This window comes from Rhinolophus ferrumequinum, chromosome 5 (assembly GCF_004115265.2).
Source record: "Rhinolophus ferrumequinum isolate MPI-CBG mRhiFer1 chromosome 5, mRhiFer1_v1.p, whole genome shotgun sequence".
Classification (NCBI taxonomy): Eukaryota; Metazoa; Chordata; class Mammalia; order Chiroptera; family Rhinolophidae; genus Rhinolophus; species Rhinolophus ferrumequinum.
In genome coordinates this window covers 50115345-50135747 of record NC_046288.1, presented here as the reverse complement: position 1 = coordinate 50135747, position 20403 = coordinate 50115345, and the positions used below count along the sequence as shown (strand labels likewise).

The window sequence follows — 20403 nt, the reverse complement described above, 5'->3', positions numbered from 1 at the left end:
AAAGCAGATTATGTAAGTTCTAAAAAGCTTCCAACAAGGTACAGACAGAGTGCTATGAGGAGAGACGAATTTAATTAAAGAGTTTCTGAGAAGCTTCAAATAAGAGATGGATTTCTATTTGGCTTTTTTTTTTTAAAAAAAAAATCAAGCAATAACATTCCAGATTTCCAGGATTAATTATTTTTGAGTAAATAATTTCGTTTCAAGTATTTTTATTCACTAATATTGAAGAATTGGGAGTTTTTCCATTGAAAAGGTACTGATTTGACATGTTAGTTAAAATTTTAGTTAAATAGATTTTTTTAAAGTTCACCTTGAAAGAAAACATTGGAAGATGTATTTTACAGACCACTCTTGTGGTATATAATTAAGAAGAAAATTTTTTATGTTCAAGAAAAAGATACAATGTGTCCAATAATCTTAATATTTACTTAAAATTCTACTCCCAGAGAAAGGCTAGGTACATATAAATGGGCCTCTCTGTTTTTACAAGTGTTTGTTCAGCATATCAATAGTACATTAAAAGGGAAAAAACTGAACAACTGAAAATGAAATTCAAGGCCCTAAATTCATTTTTCATTCACACCACCTCTTCCTCCAACACTGGCTTCTTCCAGATATATGGTCAAAGGTCTAAATCAGACCTTGAAGAATTTGCTTTTCAAGTAGGCTCTCACGACACCATTTCTAGATTTAGATAACTTCCTTGTAGATTCTGAGTTGCCATGACCTAACTCTGGACATGCTGAACACTGGGGACAGATGAAAGGATCACACTCATTTCAAGCTTAAAATAACTTGCACAGAAGGGGTGGGAAAAGTCCGAGTTGACAGATGACAACGGAGCACATTTTAAAAAGAGGAAATTATACCACAGGAAGGAGTGAAACAAACTGGGGAACACACAGAAGTATGTTATTCCAAATAGCTACTATTAAAAACAACAACAAAAAAATCTTTGGCTTTTAATTACATTACAGAATTCATCAGACGTTTTTGTAATTACTGAACTTAACAGTCCCACAACATATGAAAAACGGTTAGGATAAATGATATGTAGTTTTACAAAACTACATTTGCATTTCAATATCTCATTCAAACCAACCTCTTGGGATTAACTACGTAAATACAAAAGAACCCAAATCAGATTATGTAGATTTAGGCAGGGGACGCTGGGAACGGATAACTAATATAAGTTCGGTAACATGTCACACGGTGCAGTTGTCTGCTACAGTAGACAGGCGAGGGAACCCCGTACACGGGTTGAGTACAGGAATCCTGCACACTGTAGTCACCCAACAGTAATTCAACAGCTAGTGGCTCTATCCATCCTTCCTACATTCCTCGTGGCCTCTGACAAGTCATCCTTTCAACCTATGAGGCTGTCCGCTCTCGCTCATCGAAAATAATTTCCGTGCAGGTAGTAAAATCGCCCTCACAAACTACTTGCTCCCACTTCCCCGCCTCGGGATGCGCCGTCCCCACGATGGGGAAAAGGTCGCCCAGCCAGGGAAGTTACGTGAAGTGGTCTTTCTCGGGGTCGACCCCGAGCCTGCAGCCCCGCAGACGCTGGGGAAAGGCGGCAGGCGGCCTCGGGAGAACGGCGGGTGGGCAGAGGATGCGAGCCCGCGAGGCAGGCTCCGCGGTGCCCCGGCACCGGCTCGGGCAGGAAGAATGGAGGAGGGGAGGCGCGGCGGCGCGGTGCCCGCGAGCGGCGCGGCGGTCCGGCCCCGCGGCCCGACCCCACCCCACGCTCGGGACCCTCCCGGCCGCGGACCCGGCGAGCGTTCCTCGCGCCCTGACTCCCCCGAGGCAGAGCCGCCGGTTCACACCCGGGGATCTGAGAAATCCGGCAACTTTGCGCCGAGAACGCTTCCCACCCTGCAACACGCCGAGAAAGAGGAAAATGTCAGGCGATGACGGGGGAGGAAGGGTGACTTACCCATGTTCCTCCCGAGGGTGAGGAGCCAGCAGGGCGAGGCGAAGGTCTCCGGTGCAGGCGTCGCGGCGCTGTGTCCTCCCTCTGCCTCGCTCTCGCCCGCTGCCAGGGAAGGACCCGCGGGGGGTGGCCGCCGGGGAGGAGCAGCTGCTGCTGCTGGGGCTGCTGCTGCTGCAGGCGGCGCGGCCGCGGCGGGGACGAGCGGCGGGGGGCGGGGCGGGGCGGGGCGGGGCGGCGGGCGCAGCCTGCGGCGGGCGCGGCTCGGAGCGGGCGGGCGGGCGGGCGGCGGAGGCGCCGGGGCGGCCTGGAGACCGCCCGCCCCGACGCGCGGCCCGGAGCGCCCCGCCCTCCCCAGCGAGCATGCTCAGTGCCGCCCTCCTTTTCTCCCCGTGGCGAGGGAATCTCGGCGTGCGGGTGGGCGTGTGTCTGCGGACCCGCTGCAGCCGCCGCCGCGGAGGACCTTGGTGGCGACCGCCTGGGGGGCGGGGGGTGGGCCGCGAGCAGGCCTCGCGCTGGGGTACTGAGCCCGAGCTGCTGCCGTCCGGCTCGCCCCAGGCTTGCTACGGGGCCCCCGCCACCCCCACACCCGGCAAACGGGGCTCCCCGGCTGCACAGGCGGGAGGTGCCCGAAGGAGGAGACGCTGGGCCGCCTCAGTCAGGGCAGGACGGTGAGGAAACCAAGCGGACGTCCTGAAACGAAGCGGGATGGACGTAGAGCGACGTGGCCAGGGGCTGGGTACCTGGGGACGCCCGTGTGCCGAGCAGCCGGTGGGCCCGCGGGGCAGCGAGCGGGGAGGTGGCCGCTGGGAGGGCGTTGCAGGTTAGCGGGCTTATCAGTGGGACGGCTCCAGGCGGTCCTGGCTGTGGCTCGTTTAGAAACAGAGAGTTCCGGACAGCCGAGGAGAGTGACCGCCCAGGATTTCCTCCGGGAATATGTCTCTCTCCTTCCTCAAGAGGGCGGGCTTCCATTCCTCATCCCCCGGAGGACGCCTGAGAAGCCATTTAACAGGGGGTGCCCTCGCCTTCGGGCTGCACCCAGCTCCGCCCCGCTCCCTAGGAACGCGGCAGGAAGAGAAAAGTCCGGCTGCGTTGGCTGCGGCCCGGCGGGGCTGGCTGGATCGGTCACCTGGGCCGCGGATGGCTCCCGGCACCTCCCAGGTGCGCCGGGAACCGGGGCCGGGCGCTCTCTCTTGAGGGCTTCTCCCGGCTGGGCATGCGCGCCAGGTGCGGGCCGGTTTTCGGTTTCTGCCCTGGGAGAGGAGGCTGCAGGGACTCTTCCCTTTCTCCGCACCTGGTCTTGCCCTGACCCGTCTGTTTTTGGAGTTGAGGAGTCAGGTCGCCAGGAAGAGGGGAGCAGTCAGCAGCATAATCTGTGGGAGGGAGATGCTGAATAGCTGAATGGAGGTTTCTTTCCCCCTTTCAAATTTTACTCTTTCAATCCAATGTTGAGAAAAGGTGCATTTTACTCCTTTCATCGGTGGCCCCTTCTTAGATCAGATCAAATTTCCGTTTGTATGACAGAAGTTCCTGCAAGCACAGAAGTCAGAATGGGCCTTGTAATTTGTTCAGCAGAGAGCAGATTTTATGTGACTTTTCTAAAACAAAAATGAAACCGTTAAAAAGAGAGGTTTAGTGAAACAAAATACAATGTAAGTGCAGAAGGCACAGCTATAAAACTTCTGATGCACAAGACAATGAGGCACCTCACTCTTGTGTTACACTCCTTCCCTTGCTGTGATTTTTAGGATGATCTTTCTGTTTGCCTCAAAGTAATCTTACAAGGTTGAATTAGTTTCCAGCTGGTGTAACAAAGTACCAAAAACTGGGTGGCTTAGAACAAGAGGAACGGGTTCTCTCAGTTCTAGAGGCCAGATGTCTGAAATCAAAGTGGTGGCAGGGCCATGCTCACTCTTGAAGGCACCAAGGAAGGATTTCTTCCTAGCTTCTGGTACGTCCTTGACTTGTAGCATAACTCCAGCCTTCAATTTTCCATTCATAAGGACATCACCAATCCGATTAGGGTCCCAACTACTCAAGTATGACCTCATCTTTAATTATATCTGCAATGACCCTATTTCCAAAACGGTCATATTTCGAGATACTGGAGGTTAGGACCTCAACATACGAATTTGCGGGGGACACGATTCAATCCATAACATACACCAATGCAAGCTCCAGCCTCCACCCCCCTTTGTCCCCCGACACACACCCATACCATGTTCCACATTCATTTTGGACCTCTCCAGAAGACCACCCTGGCGCATTTGTATTGCTCATTTTTTGTACCTTGGTCTTTCCTTGACCTTCATTAATCTCTTCCAGATTCTCTAGTTCACTTGTTTCACTTTTCCTGCTGCTTCTTTTTGTAATTAACTACAATAATTTAATTACAATAATGTCTAAGAGCATCTTCTGTCTTTCGTTTGGATATATAAATTGAAACTAGCAGCAAAAATAGTTGATGCAGCTTTGTGACCTCCCACCGGATGCTAGTTTGAGTGCCTTTTTGTTTTGCTTGAAGCCACAAGCCATCCCCTCAGCCCTTTTACCAATTTAAACCACAGGATTGTTCAGGCACATTGCACACAATGAGTCAGTCCCAACACTGATGTGTAACCATGGTGAGACCCAATACGGTCGCCTCCCTTATCCACACTGACTACATTCCAAGCCCCCAGTGGATGCCTGAAACCACAGATACCACTGAACCCAATATGTCCTATGTTTTTCCCATACATCTGTACATACATGCCTATGATACAGTTTATAAATTAGGCACAGCAAGAGGTTAACAATAGTAAATAGGACAAATATAACAATACTGGAATGAAAGTGATGTGAATGTAGTGTCTCTCTCTCTCTCTCTCTCTCTCTCTCTCTCTCTCTCTCTCTCATAACCAATCTAATAACTGAGATGGCTAAGTAACTAACTGTTGGGGAGTGGATATGCCGGACAGAGAAGATTTACATCCTGGACAGGATGGCATGAGAATTCATCACACTAATCAGAGTAGCGCATAACTTAAAACATGAATTGTTTATTTCTGGAATTCCCCATATAATATTTTTGTACTCTTGTTGCCCACGGTTAACGGAAGCCTAGGAAAGTGAAACCTCGGCTAAGGAGGCACTGCAGTACTGCCTGCTACATGCAGAAGTGGACTGGTGGAATGCTTACCCCTTTCACACATAACGTTAGTTCCCCTCCCTTTCTATTTTAGGAATATAACATTTTTCTCATACCTTTACTTCACGTTTTTGTTCAAAAGTTACCTGCATGAGGCCTTCCTTAGCCATTTTACCTAAAATTTCAGTACTCTCTCCTACTTCTTATGCCCATTTCCATACTTTATTTTTTCCTTCGCACTTATCATTAAGGTTTATTTTGCTTATTGCCTGTCACCCCAATTTTAATTTGAGCTCCCCAAGGACAGAAATTTTTGTCTGCCTTATTTGCCATTATATTGCCAAGGCCAGAAGAATGCTAACACATAACAAGTGGTCAATAAAAATTTGTCGTGTGAATGAAAGTCTTTTTATTCTTTCTTTTAGAGTTTTTATTCTGAAAGAGCAAGACTATTGTTAATATTCTTTTTGTAAACTCTAGCATTTCACCAAGTAAACTTATTCAGTAAAGGTTTATATGGATGACGATCATGATGATGATGACAGCTGCTGTGTTGTTTCCGTCTTAAACAACAAGTCCTTCACTGGGTGGAATATAGTCTTTGTACTAATTTATGCACCCATGTACTCCATAGAGATGTATTGAGTGCTTAGTATGTATGAGGCTCTATGATGGGAACTTGGGATAAAAAACTATGGTCTGTTCTCAAAAAGCTTATGTTAGAAAATTTTCTTTGATGATAACTCTCGTCATTGATCATATAAATAGCTAGGAAATATTCACCTGATATCAAAAGAGTTTTCCAGAAATAAATCGATTAGTGCCCATGCTCCATGTTAGGCAATGGTCACAATTTGATTAGACTTGCTACAAAATAAAGGAGGGCATTCTGGCCCAATGCAGACATTTTCAAATTCTATCTAAAAATCCATATTCGTAAAGTATCACAGATTTATCTGAATATCAATTTATTGTTGAAAATTGGTTTGTAATTATTCAATAGCGTTTGGTAGTATGGGGAGTATCAAGGAAAATGTTTATTAGAAAGGATCAGAAGCACTACATTTTGGCAATGTTTATAACATATCTTCCCTCATAACCTCATTCCCTTATAACATAACTTCTAACAGAGGTTAAAAGGTGATTTAAACTATTTAAAGGAAATGGTAGGGGCAGAGCTAAAGGAAGTAAAAAGAGAGTTTCTTCAAAGAAAATAGGGAATTGATTGCCTTCACCATGATGCTCTGAATATCATTTAAGGGACTCTCACTGGAGTAGTTAACTGAACTTTGCAGTGATAAAAACTGATTTGGCAGTGAATAGTTTTCTGCCTAAACACTTTATTTTTAAAAAGCCTCAGTGAGATTAGGGTAATCCAGGCTGAACAATTGAAATGTATTAATCCCTGAAATGTTGTAACTGTAACCCTCTCCCGTCACTTCTCATTTACTTAATATATTAACCATTTCCCAAATCTTATGAAATATAAATTTCTTTTACAGTCGTATTACGTCAAACTGACTAATGTCTGCATATTGCAAATAAATATATACGTAAATTGTATGTATATTTTTAGATAAAATATAAACACTTTACAATTAATTGAGTAGTTATTCAGCATCTCTTCTGAGCCTAGCACTGCGCTAGGTGATAAAATAAGACCTAGCCGGACCATCAGCTCTAATGTGTCTTTTGGAGCAAAAATTAATGTAAGACTGGGTCTTATATAAGATTATTATATTAAAATAAGACCAGATCTTATATTAATTTTTATATAAGACCGGGTCTTATATTAATTTTTTTCTCCAAAAGACATGTTAGAGTTGATGGTCTGGCTAGGTCTTATTTTTGGGGAAACATGGTATAAGAGATAGCTACGGGTATGTATCATGCAAAACAAGAGTAGAATCAGTCTATTTTTAAAGTTTCTTCCTAATAGAAAATCTCCTGAGCCTCTCAGTGCTAACATGTAAAGAAAATTAGTCAAAGAAGTCAAAGATGGTTTCAAAAGGAGAGGCTATGCATGGACAGAAATTTTTTAGGAAAGATAATGGGAAGTAAGGAATCTAGTCCAAGAGAGAGAAAGAGCATGAGCTATGGCACAGGTATTCCTATTCATAAGACCATAAAAAAGGGTACATATTAGGGCATGTTGAGAAATAAGATTGGAAATTCAGTATAACAGTGTGTGGGGTTAAAAAACAAGCAAAAGAATTTAAACTTGTTAAGGTAGGAAAAGGGACCCATTGAAAGTTTCTGAGAAATGGAATAACATGGTAAAACTGTATAGGGGCAGAAGAAGTAGATGAAAGAAAGTGATATTTATGTAGAGTGTGTACCATTCCGTCTAGGAATTAGGTACACGGGGTGATTAAGACACAGTTTCAGCCCTCAAGGAGTACAGTGGTAGAGACAGACAAGTAAACAGTGAAAACGCAGTAACGCTGTAACTACCAAGATGCGTTAGTGTGGGAGAATATAGGTAGGACATTTAATCCTGTCATGGAAAGCCTCCTGGAGAAGAGGCCATTTAAGCAAAGACCTGAAGGATGAATAGAAGTGAATCAAGCAGAAGGCTTTATGTATATGAGCCTAGAGACAAGGGTTTGAATCTTTGATAAACATGTAGTCAGTTCATGCATAGTGTGAAGTATGCAAAGATGTGGGAAAAGAGAAAAGGTCATGGGACAAAAGTGGACAAGAGGCATCAAATCCGATAGGGCCTCAGTGGCTGAGGTGAGGTGTTGGACATTATCCTGAGGGCAGCAGGGCGCTCTGGGAGGGTTTTAATTTTGAAAATGACATAATTAAATTTATATTTTAGTAGTTGCAGAGGGGAAAGTGGCTAAGAATGAGGTCTAGACCGGAGACCAGGAGACTGTTAGGAGACTGTTGTAATATTTCAGGTGTGACTTGAACTAAAATAGAAACAGTGGGGATAGACAGCAGTGAACAGTCTTGAGACATATTAACGAATTGGTATTGGATTGAAGATTGATTAGATGTGTAGTTACACTATATAACAGCACTGTGTGGGAGGTATGATAAATTATAAAACATACAGCTATACAAATTATAAAACATACTCAGAAAGTTTAAATAATTTAACTTAGGATCTATAACTAATTAATAAAGGAGACAGAATTAAAATCTAAGTCTCTCGAATTCAAACCCTCACTTTATATTTTGTGTGACCTCAACAGACTAAAAAATAGTACTAGTTTGTGAAATATCTTTATTTGAAGCAAGAGTTTCTTATGTATTTTTTTCTCCTGCTTCTCTGAAATTTACAAGCATAAAAGAGACTATATATACTACTATAATATTTTATTTATGAATATTTAACAGCTACTTTTGATTAGTCTCAGTTATTCTTGAAATAAGATTCAGCCTATTTTAATTTCAGTTGGCTTTGCCATTCTATTGCACTAAAAGGGGTGTTAGAAGCTTGCTGTGCCTCTAAGGTTCTGAATCATAACATGCAGGAATAAATTATACGTGTATGTTTTTAGGTCACTTGACTAATAAGGGTAAACTTTGTTTCCTCTTCTTTCTCAAAACTTCAAATTTAACTCAGTTTTTAAAGAGTTCATTAGTGAGATATCAGCTCAGAAAAGAATGAGATCTCGGGTTACTGATGCCTGACCATGTTTTCTTACCACATTTCAATGTAATGAGGAAATTGTACCAAAGTAAAATAATAGGTGTCTTGACATCAAGAGACGTAAAGAATGAGACTATTATCGTAGAGGGAAAGAAAGTGCAAGATACAAGAATGCTGAGTCCAATTCTATCTCTAACTACCTCTTTGGCAGTTAATTCTGTCTTCGGGAACAGTTCACTTTGTAGCTATCTCTCAAATTTCTTCTTTTTAAAACCTGTGAGTGGTAATACATCTGTCAAGGGCCGAAACCATGAACTGTCTTTCAAATTGAATATTTTTCTCACTGTGCTTGGTTCTGATAGAAGCATTTAGTTGTATTGCCTAAAATTACCTCTACTGTCCACCCCACCTACTCTAATGTACACATCCTCACAGACTCGCTACAGAAATACTTGTTAGTCTTAAAACGTTCTACTGCTCCTACTCTGGACTGGCCTGAGGCAACACTGGGAAGCACTAATTGAAATTAGTCAGATGCTCTTAGGATCACTTATGTGTCAGAAACTCCTGTAATACTAACATCTAATGCTAACCACATGAGTTAGGTATTTTACATATAAGGAAATGGAGAATCAAAATATTTTAATTCGTTTGCCTAATGTCATGCAACCAATAGAAGGTAGAGTGGAATTTGAACCAAGTCTGTTTGATTTCCAAGTCCCTGCTCCTTCCATTTCATCACGCTGCCTTGTATAAAACTTGTTTCCTCACCCCTAACCTCATCCCCACTATGACACTGCATGAGAAAGAGACACCTATACTTTATCTTAGCTACTTCCCTACACTGGCAAGATTACCTGGCTGGTTTCTACCTAGGAATGCTTTCCAGATGATAGGAAATTAATCAGTAATCTATGCCAATGGATGTATAACCATTGTTTCGCTTGTGAAAAAAGCATTTTCATTTTAAGAGTGACCTTTTACATTAAAAAAAGCAATTCAAAGGAAGAGTTCTGATTAGATTATCTTGCTTCATCTATGTATGCATTACTCAAATCACCAGTAATTGTCCTTTTTCCTACTCTTAAGTTTTTTCGAGATCCTCTTGAATGTTCCACTGTCTCCTTTTCAAGAGTCCTCTTTTATATACTTAAAAATTCACCTAAAGACTTCCTTAAGGAGACATGTTCTAATTTAATCTCATCCAACTCCAATTAAGCAATGCTTAGTGTTTATAAAGCTTTTATAATAAAAAAACTAGCTCAGACTTCTGAACTGAAAAGCCTCATTAATCAGCACGTCTACTTAGAGTTCACTAGTAATTAATTCTCATAATGATGATCCTGAGGGGCTACCAGATTCTGAAGTATTATAGACGGAACAAAGTTTGCTTAATGTACTTGTCTTAGAGTCCTATGGCTGCTGTAACAAATTACCACAAAATTATTGGCTTCACACAGATTTACTACCTTACAGTTCTGGAAATCAGAAGTCCAACATGGAGCTCACGAGGCTAAAATCAAGGTGTGAGCAGGGCTGCATGCCTTTCTGGCTGCTCTAGAGGAGAATCAATGTCCTAGCCTTTTCTAACACCTCAGGGCTGCTCACATTCCCTGGCTCGTGTGCCCTTTCCAGCCAGCAATCACATCGCCTCCTCTCACTCTCCTGCCTCACTCTTTCCCTATAAGAAGGACCCTTGTGATTATGTTAGGGCCACTAAGATAATCCAGGATAATCGCCCCATCTCATGACCCTTCAATCACAGCTGCAAAGTCCCTTTTGCCATGTACAGTAACATATTCACAGGTACCTGGGGTGGATATGTTGGAGGTGGAGTGGAGGGACATTATCCTGCCTACCTCAGTAGTTAATATTTATTTTATTCTGGTAAATGTATGAAAATTAGAATCTGTATGTATTGATGATACATATATAATGTGCATATCAAGTATGACTATACTTGATAAATGTATTAACTAGTTATCTACTCATGCTGAACAACAAGCTTTTCATTTTATATGTGTACTTTAATCATTTCATGGATGTACATTTTCATCTGTCGAGATCCATGATCCAGATCCACTTTTTAATGTCCTTTTTTCCTTCCTAGAACCTAGTAATAGTTCTACATGTATAAGTTTTCAATAAACATTGTTGATTAAGTTGACTCTGTATTCTTGAAGTAATCACCTCTCCAAGGCATTTGCACATTCAGAACCTAGTTTTTTTGTTTGTTTTTTTTTAGTAAACAAACCAATTCCTGGTTTTCTGGGTACAAAACAATTACAGGAATGTGAAAATTTCACATGGAAATTAATTGGAATAAACACTTTGTAATTATCAAGTCAGCAAGCCAGGTATTAATTCTAAGTTGTTATTTCCATGTAGTCATGCATTTATTCAACAAATACTTAATACTATCTATTGATCTATGGTCTAATCCTTGGGGATATAACTGAACAACAATAAGACTTACTCCTTCATTGAGCACATTTGAGTAAGAAGGACAAACAAGCAAATAAACAAACAAACATAAAGATAAGTACTGTGAAGGAAGCAGATAAGGAGCTGGAACAGACGAAAATGGCAGTGGGGAAGTAACTTTATGTAACATTCATGGGAAGGACACTTTTGGAACCTGATAACTAATCTGAGACCTGAAGATAAGGAAATCAGGCATAGCCAGAGGAGGAACTTTTAAGGCAGAGGGAGCTGCAAGTGCAAAGATCTTGAGGCAGGAAAACTGCGGCTGTGTTTTGGGAAATGAAAGAAGGCCAAAGTAACTGAAGCCTAGTAAGCAGGGGAGAGGGGCAAAAAAAATGAAGTTGCAGAAGTAGCAAAAAGTCCAATAAAATAGAATTTGGGGATTTAAGCCCTCTACATTATTCCAGAATTTAAAACCAAGTGGGAAATAGGATTCAGGAGTCAGATTTGATGGAGATCAAAATAGCTGTATTACTGATTCTGCTCATTGGAGAACAGCATAAAATGGGCTTCTGCTAGTACTGCTCCCACTGCCATCATCCTGAATAAATTTACTTTCCCTGCTGTCCTAAGCAGACTGAACTGCAGGCTTCCCCCCAGGGGAAGCTATTTGCTAAAGGGCAAAGGAAAATTAAGCCATTCAGAAAGAAGAAACCGGAGAAGTCTGAGCCACACTTTCTCAGTCCGAATTCCCTGTTTTATCAGAGATAGTTCCCTCTTCCTCTCAGGGGAAAAAGGGGGTACTAAGGAGTGAGACTGGAGGAGCAGTTGCTGAGAGAAACCAGGACTATTTGCATGATTTTCTTCCTGCAGAGAGAAAGTTCTCTCTATGGAATGTATGAAGGAGGGAGGGGGATAAATATGACTCTTCTACTCGCATCAGGTGGGTCTTTAGGCCATGGTACAGAGTCTGAATTTTATTCTAAGTACAAACAAAAAGCAGTGAAAGGTTTTTAGCAGTGGAGTTACACACTGATTTACAGTTTGGAAAGATCCTATTGGCTGCTGTGCAAATGAGTGGAAATAAGGAGAGATGATGATGAGAGACCTGTGAGAGATGATGTGGCTTGCACCAGGGTGGCTCTAATGGAGAAGGAGAAAAGGAAGAGGATTAGAGGTCCAGAGGTAGAAAGGCTGGACTTGCTGATGAATTAGATTTAGGGGAAAGAGTCAAGGAGGAATTCAGGCTAGGTGATTAAGGATAATTGAGGCTGAGACGTCTGGTTTAAGTGAGTGGATGGTTAGTGGTGCCATGTACTCAAATGGGAAAAACTGGGAGAGAAAAAATGATGGCAGCACAAACATATTCCTTGGATTTGGCAGCGAGAAGATTGGTAGTGATTCTGCAAGAATTGTTTATGTGAATTCTGGAAAGCAAAGCCAGATTTAGAGTTTGAAGAAGGACCAACAGTTGATTGCTTGTGTACATTTTTAAAAGACTTTTGACTAGAGGTGAGCAGAGAAATGACATAAGAAGGGGGATACGGGATTTTAAGAGATTTGTTTTCTTCACACTGAAGTGAATGATCCATTGGTGATGCAAAGTAGACAGACTAACTGAAGGTACAAAACCTTTGGAAAGGCAAGAGGGGATGGGACCCAGTGCTGTAATGGGGCGATACGTCTGAGAGACGAACACCAGCAGTGAATCTCTGTAACAGAAGTGAAGATACCGGTACAGATGGGTTGGTAGATTTTATGCCAGGAAGATGGAGACTCCCCATTGAATAATGTCTGTTTTATTTATGAAACAAGGGAGGGGCAGGGCAGATAGGAGATGTGTGAAGAGAAAAGACAACATGAAGTAGTTGAAATTAAGTAGTATTGCGGGAGTGTTGAATGTCCATGTGAGGTTTGTAATTATCAATGAAAAATGTAATATGTCAGCCTGGTTGTATTTTTCTTCAACATTGTTTTTTAGAGATTCTGATGTGGTCAAAGAACAGTTGCAGTGCAGTTAATAATAGCACAGGTGGACTAAAAGGGTAAGATATTTGAAATTTATATTTCAGAGGTAGTTCAGTTTATAAGGTCTAGGGTATGACCATGGGAGCAGGTGGCTGAAGAGTAGAGGAAAAGTTAAGAAATCAAGGAACTGAGAGGAAGGTTATAGGCTGAGTCATCCACATAGGTACTGAAACCACAGAGCACGATGACAAAAATAGGAGTGGAGTGTGAGCCAGGGACTAAGTTGCCTATGAGTGAAGAGGAATGGCCAAGAGATCAGAAGATGGCAGCAACATGGTTTAGAGAAGGATATAACCAGATGGCATGATCTTCAAGGGAGCAGAGGTCTCTGCAGAAGGACAGCAGGGAGCAAGGAGAATATGTACCCCACTTATTGTCCCTGTGGAAGATGGAGTGTGAAGGAAAAAGCAGATGTCATTTGAGAGGGTAAAGTGTCCTCAACTGGAAAGTCAGTTTTGAGTCAAAGATAGAATGGGAAGTTTCCAGAAGATTGAGACTGTAATAGAGGGTTTTGTTATCGATTGTTGCTTAATAAACCACACCAAAACTCAGTGACTTAAAATAACAATTTTATAATCTCTCAAGATACTGTTGGTTGACTGGGCCCAGCTGGGTGATTCTCCGGATTCACATGATGTTGGAAGGGGCTGAAGTTATCTTTGGCTTTGATTGTGCTGGAAATCCAAGTTGTCTCATTTACATATCTGGTGCCTTCATGGAGATGACTGAAAAGCTGGGCACAGCAGGAGGCCTAGGCCTGTCTATCTATCTATCTATCTATCTATCTATCTATCTATCTATCTATCTATCATCTAGCTATCTATCTTTCTCTCATGCTCTCTCTCTCATCTCAGGGTGTCTCTCTCTTTCATCTCAGGGTTTCTCCCTCTCCACATGAACTTTCAAGCAGTATAGTTGAAATTCTAACATGGCAGACCAGGGCTCCCAAAAGCATGAAAGTGAAAACTGCCAGAACTTCTTGAGGCTTAAACCAAGAACTGGCTCAGCATCACTTCTGCCACATTCTATTTATTAAAATGAGTCACAGGTCCAGTCCAGATTCAAAAGAGGGGACTCACAATGATGTCACTACCAGGAGATGTGATCCATTGGGAGCCATCAGTGAGAATAGCTACCACAAGAAACTTGTTGATTCTGACCCAGGCTTTTTAGAGGGCAGAGTGGACAGGTTGAGATGGAAGTGGGATTTAGTCAGAATAGAAGATTACAGAGCGATATGAGAAGGAAAGACGGAGGTGTAACAGCAGACGGAAGGACTTAAACTTCCAAAAATGACTAAGGTAAACAGGAATCTGAGACATGGTGAGACTAGTTCTACTAAAGAAGTGATCTCCAGATTTCTTTTTATTATGCACTCTAAAAAGATTCAAACATTCCTCATACATTATAACTGTATAATTATTAGTTATATGTAATGTTTTACTGTAATACATACTTTGTAGAATGAATATAAAATAGAAATTTTAAAGGGTCTTTAAAAAGGGGAAAAATCAATATAAATAATAAAATGACAATAACTACGTACCTACCTATAATTACTTCAAATGTAAATGGATTAAATACTCCAATCAAAAGATAGGGTGGCTGCATTGATAAAAACAAGACCCTTACATATGGTGAGTACAAGAGACTTACTTCAGATCAAAAGACACACAGAATGGAAGTAAAGAGATGGAAAAAGATATTTCATGAAAATGGGAAAAAAAAAAATTCTGGGCTGGCAATACTTACACCAAACAAAACAGACTCTAAAACAAAGTCTGTAACAAGAGACAAAGAAGGACCCACTAATCCCACTTTTGGATATTTATCCAAAGAAATCCAAAATACTACTTCTAAGGGACATGTACATCCATATGTTCATTGCAACATTATTTACAGTCGTCAAGATTTGGAGGCAACTTAGGTGTTTATCAGTGGATGAATGGATGAAGAAGAGGTGTTACATATATACAATGGAATATTACTGAGCCATAAAAAATAATAAAATCTGCCATCTGCAACAACATGGATGGACCTAGATGGTATTGTGCTTAGTGGACTAAGTCAGACAGAGAAAGACAAATACCATATGATTTTACTTATATGCGGAGTCTAAAGAACAAAATGTACAAACCAACAAAACAGAAACAAATTCATAGATACAGAAAATGTCTTAATGTTGCCAGCTGGGAGAGGAGCTGGAGGGAGTGAAAAAAGGGAAGGGATTAAAAAGTACAAATTGATAGTTACAAAATATTCATGGGGATGTAGGATACAGCCTAAGGAATATAGTCAATAATATTATAATAACTGTATGGTGTCAAATGGGTGCTAGATTTATTGGGGTGATCACTTCGTAAGTTATATGAACGTGTAATCACTATGTTGTATACTTGAAACTAATACAATACTGTATGTCAACTGTAATTGAAAAGTAAAACAATTATTTTAAAAAGACTGATGAGATCAAAAAGATAAACTAAATAATAGTTTTCATATTTTATTCTATTTATCAATGGTTCAATGACCTCTTTGTCCTGGTCAGAATGCCTCAACAATTTAAAAGAATCTTGGTTTAATACCTTGTGATATAGTGGCTCAGAGGTCTGGTTCTAAGTTCAGTTAATTCGCATGTTGGTTTTAATGGCTATTTTAGCTGAAAGAGTTATCTCACAAAAATAAGTACAGCCAGATGGAAAAAGTACACCATTAGCTGTGCTTGCTAAATCATGATACTCATTTTTCAATCCCATCCCCAATTATGTGCAGGGTTTTATTCAAATTCAGCTAACAAGCATATCATTCCCAATATCAGTCAGTTGTTCTTACAAACTAATCAGAAGTTACTGCATTTTTTTTTATTTTTAGGAAATGTCTTCAAAACCCATTGAAACTACTCATTTGAAAAAATTGTTTAAAGTCTTAAAAACTCTATTTCCAAGTTTTTAAGTATACATATATTAAGTTTTATATTTACGTGTTTTTTATTCAGCAACAAAATTATATTAGGTTGGTGCAAAAGTAATTGAGGTTTAAAATGTTAAAAACAATTGCAAAAACCACAATTACTTTTGCACCAACCTAAGACAACAATGGAACTTTTCCAAGTGTTTATTTTTAAAAATGCTCTCCCTGAAGCACAAATGTCTTTTGTGCAGCAGTTACTTTCTCCTTCATTATTAAAAATGTCACCTTAACCTTGAAGAAACTGATCAAGAGAATTTTTTTTTTCCAAAAATATCTGACAGTCACTTGTATTCAGAGAAAAGGTCAGCAAATTGGGAACACTTGTCAAGATTTTTTTTATAGGTAAGTGTTACTCAGCTTTTAATTGGATAATCCTTTCTACAGAAAGACCATAAACAGGTTACTATGTGGTAAAAAAAATTTCATAATCAACCCTATTATGAAGTATTACAAAGGTTCCAATATTATTAAAAGATCTTATTTTATAAAAATTAACCACTTTGGAAACATTCTGTGTAGCACATAAATTGTAGTACAGTGTAAGTACATAGAAAGGAAATCAACTTACAAGCACCTCAGTTCTCACCCCTACTGGGCCTATGATACATGCTATACATTTGACTTGTGAACAAGTGAGGGCAGCAGTGTCAGTCAGTACATTACGTGTTAGAAAAGCATAAATCCCTTCATTTTTATAGATACAAAATTAAATGTGTCAAATCTAATATTTTGTTCTTGCTCCTCATTGTTTTGTTTTGCACACCACATTTTGGAAACCATATTCTTTGAGTAGAATGAAGAAGATGGATACTTGGTCCTAGCAATACGGTCCTAAGTAAAACAGTAAAACAGTGACTTTAGGGAGACTGCTCCTTCTGGCAACACTTGGTATAGTAGAGGCTTCATACTGGAAAGTCTCACAGTAGTATAATTATTAAGCACCAACTATATGCAGGCAATGGTTATAACAATGACTTTTATGTTGGAAGGCAGGAATTGGGGAGGAGAGAGAAGGATGAAGAGATTGATACAAATAGTTTATTTTTTGCTAGTATTAGTAGTTTATTTTTTGCACACAAAATTTCTAACCACCAAATCTGAGAGAATAAAAACTGTTAGTGTTTGTCAGAACCTCTAGATGACAGATATGATCTATCATTGAAGCTATTCCCTCAGCCAGGAATGCTCTTTCCTCAGATATTTCCATAACTGCTTTCTTCTTGTCATTCAGGTCACAGCTCAAATATCTCAGAGAGGAACTCAGTGGCCTCACTTCTATAATGTATGCAAACAAACAGATCTAAATTAATCGCACTTTTATCGCATTATTATCTGATATTTTCTTGTTTTATTTATTTGTTTTCTCTGTACTAGAATGTAACAACAATGATAAGGATTTTGTCTTTTTTGTTAACTGACACTGTTGGAACAGTGTCTGGCATAATTATTTTTTTTAAAAACATCAGTCACATACTCTAATTTAGTGCATTGGAAAAGAGAGCTTTAAAGATAGAACATCACAGGCCTTATTGAAAGTGTCCCGTATCTAATGCTATTTAATGGGAGAAGGGGGCATACGCAACAACAGTTGTTTGGTAGTGGGTAAGATGTCTAATGGAACAGCTGTTTTCTGAAGCATCTTAATAGCTTTGGATTTCTGATTCAAGGAATGAGTGAATGAATAGGCTCAAGATGCTCTTCTGAGCATGTGCTTTGCTGGTGCCAGTGACAGGCTACAGGAAAAAAAGATATAGAATAGTGATAAGCTATAGGAGATAAGATTGTGGAAGAGAGCTGCTTATAGAATGAAGGATTGGGAGAATAGAACACAGAGATAGTATTTAAAAAGAAATTATAGGAGAAATACAGGTTAGAGATGAATAGAATCCAAATCAATAACAGAGATCAGTTACTGTAAAACATGATTTATGCCTTCAAAGAAATTTACAAAATAAAGATGGAAGCCAACATACACACAGTTAAATGGAATCCAAGTCTTCTTGGACTCACCTCATGCATATCTTCAGGCCAGGCCACTCAGTTTTAGCCCTTAACTAAATCCAACTGTGAGAATATTGCTTAGAAATATAGACTTACTAAAGATTTAATGAGAAAACAGGAAGGAGTCATAGAGCGAAACAGCCTAAAACTCTTCTTGCAAAGTTTCTCTCTTTCTTATAATTGACTCATTCCTTCCTCAGAACCTCCTCAGCAGCTTTTCTAACTACTGTGCTTAGTTCTCTTTTTCCTCTTTCCGCGAGCTAGCTTGCATAGTATTCTCAGCAAACCAAAATCCAATTGTGAGCAAAACTACGACCATCTATTGTTCCTCAGGTGCATTTAGCATGGTGAGTGTGGGTGGGAAGAGTGACTCAACTCTTATGCCAAGATATATTTGGAAAATGGAAAATAGTCAGATGTTATTAGAGTTTAAGTTTCACAATAGGGTGTATTTGGAAATAAAACTGAAAAAAAGGTAGCTCAGGGTATGATTAGCCTTGAATGATGCTCCATACATTTTGTAGGTCCATGGGGAATCTTGAAGATTCTTGAACAGAGCTGTTTCATGATCGGATTTGTATTATGAGTCTGGGAACAATATGAGGAATGAATTAGAGAAATAGTCAGCCAAAGACAGGAACACGGATTTCAACTGTTTTAAAGTTATTCAATGATGAGGATATAAAATAGAATAATAGAAATGACATGGAGGAGACATTTTCTAAGTGCATTTAAAACTCAAGAATCTTCAGAATTTTAAGTTAGGTCAGATGTAGATGGATGAGAGGGTTCCCTTGTTTCTAGCTTTGGAAACTGTTGGAAAGTGTTGCAATTAACTGAGTTAGGGAATGTAAACAATGAATAACTACCATTTTTAAGTGCATTTATGCTTTGTTCTTGCAGGCAGAGATAATGATTTAGATGTCAAACTGGACCAACGTGAGTAGGAAAGCAATACACCCACACAAAGATGTATGGCTTGGAAATGCGGGTGTGAGGTTTCAAGGAAAGGTCAGAGCGAGAGGGAATTAGCTGTACAGAGTGATGATGAAAGCCGTGGAAGCAGATAAATGATGCATGAGCAAGTATGGAGCTGGAAGAAAATACTGCTAGGAACATGTACAGAAGAAAGTGTTTTAAAGAAATTTGTGGGAAAATAGGAGCAGAAAAACAGATTGATCAAAGGTTGTCAGAGGAGAAGGACTGTAGATCAAACGAAGACTTCATTTTGAACAGTGAGAACAATGTGAGAGTTTAGGGAAAAGAATTCGGATAATTTACAAGTGGATGTGGAATTCTGATATACCATAGGTTTTTAATCACAAAGTTTCGTTACAATAAACTGTTCACAGTTGTAAGGCCTGATTATAGTGAAGTGGGGGCAGTGGGAGGGTGATAAGGAGAGGACTGAGGGAGAAATGTCGGCTGTGACGTTAGGATAGAAAGAATTCCCATTTCAGAACCTTTTTGTACAAGTCTAGAAATCTAAATTAGACCTTGATCAGGGGTTGGTAACTTTTTCGATAAAGGGCCAGATAGTAAATATTTCAGGTTTTTGTGGCCCATACTCTCTGTCCCAAGTACTTAAATTCGCCATTGTAGCGCAAAAGCAGCCATAGCTAATCCATTAAAAAATGGGCACTGTTAAGCCATATTTAGGCCAGGAGCAGAAACCTTATCTTAAAAGCCATCTTGTCTTGATACTGTCTTGCTTTATCTCCTAGGGGCCTGTGATCAGCTGGCCTGGGCAGTCCAGTCCGGATGGTGACCTGGGGCCAGAGTGTGGAGCTGGAAGGCTTGGTCATGCCCTGAAATCCTTTGTCAACGAAACCCCCCTGACACATGGAAGGGGGAACAGCCTCGTTTACCCCCCTCCTATAAAACTCCACACCCCTCTTTGCTCTGGGAAGTTATGATCTTCTCCCTCTGCTCTCGCCTGACCTCCCGCAGCTCAAACAAGCCAAATAAATTCTGATAGACAAATTTTGGTCTCCTGCGACTCATTCCTCCAGCTGTGCCTAACAGGCACGTCTGTGTTCCAATGAAATTTAATTTACAAAAATAGATGAGGGGCTGGACTTGTTCTGTAGGTTGCCGTGTTCTGACCCCTGTTCCCGATCAATTAATGCCTGTGAAATTGATATCTGGTTAGGTTGGGCATGCTTGATCTTGGTATAAGTAGTATTTTACTATAAGCTCCTGCAGGGCGGATTCAGTTTTGTTCAGGTAAAAATCACTTTTATCTTCAGATTTTAATCTAGGTATGGTACACATTAATCTGATGATCATTCAAGATCCAAAAAATGAGAT

The 20403-nt window shown here is 40.5% G+C and overlaps 2 protein-coding genes across 4 annotated transcripts in view; one reads left to right on the top strand and one right to left on the bottom strand.

The window, feature by feature from the left end:
* Positions 1 to 2155, bottom strand: part of RAP1GDS1 (Rap1 GTPase-GDP dissociation stimulator 1) — a 129140-nt gene extending 126985 nt beyond the window's left edge. For 2 of the 3 annotated variants that reach the window (XM_033106321.1, XM_033106322.1), the window contains exon 1: positions 1943 to 2155. In XM_033106321.1, the coding sequence (XP_032962212.1) occupies positions 1943 to 1946 (4 nt within the window). In that variant the 5' untranslated portion in view covers positions 1947 to 2155. The remainder of the gene's footprint in view (positions 1 to 1942) is intronic. The other variant, XM_033106323.1, reaches the window with a different exon arrangement.
* On the top strand, positions 1945 to 20070 carry LOC117022095 (myosin heavy chain IB). The gene is made up of 3 exons (XM_033105758.1): positions 1945 to 1993; positions 2049 to 2607; positions 19818 to 20070. The coding sequence occupies exons 1-3, from the start codon at positions 1945 to 1947 to the stop codon at positions 19825 to 19827; spliced, it is 618 nt and encodes a 205-aa protein (XP_032961649.1). The 3' UTR covers positions 19828 to 20070.
* The last annotated feature ends 333 nt before the right edge of the window (positions 20071 to 20403 follow it).

Excerpts from the sequence above, each read along its gene's own strand:
- LOC117022095 (XM_033105758.1), top strand. The coding sequence starts at position 1,945 with ATGTTCCTCCCGAGGGTGAGGAGCCAGCAGGGCGAGGCGAAGGTCTCC. Across the intron at positions 1,994-2,048 it reads GGGCGAGGCGAAGGTCTCCG|GGAAGGACCCGCGGGGGGTG; the intron begins GTGCAGGCGTCG and ends GCCCGCTGCCAG.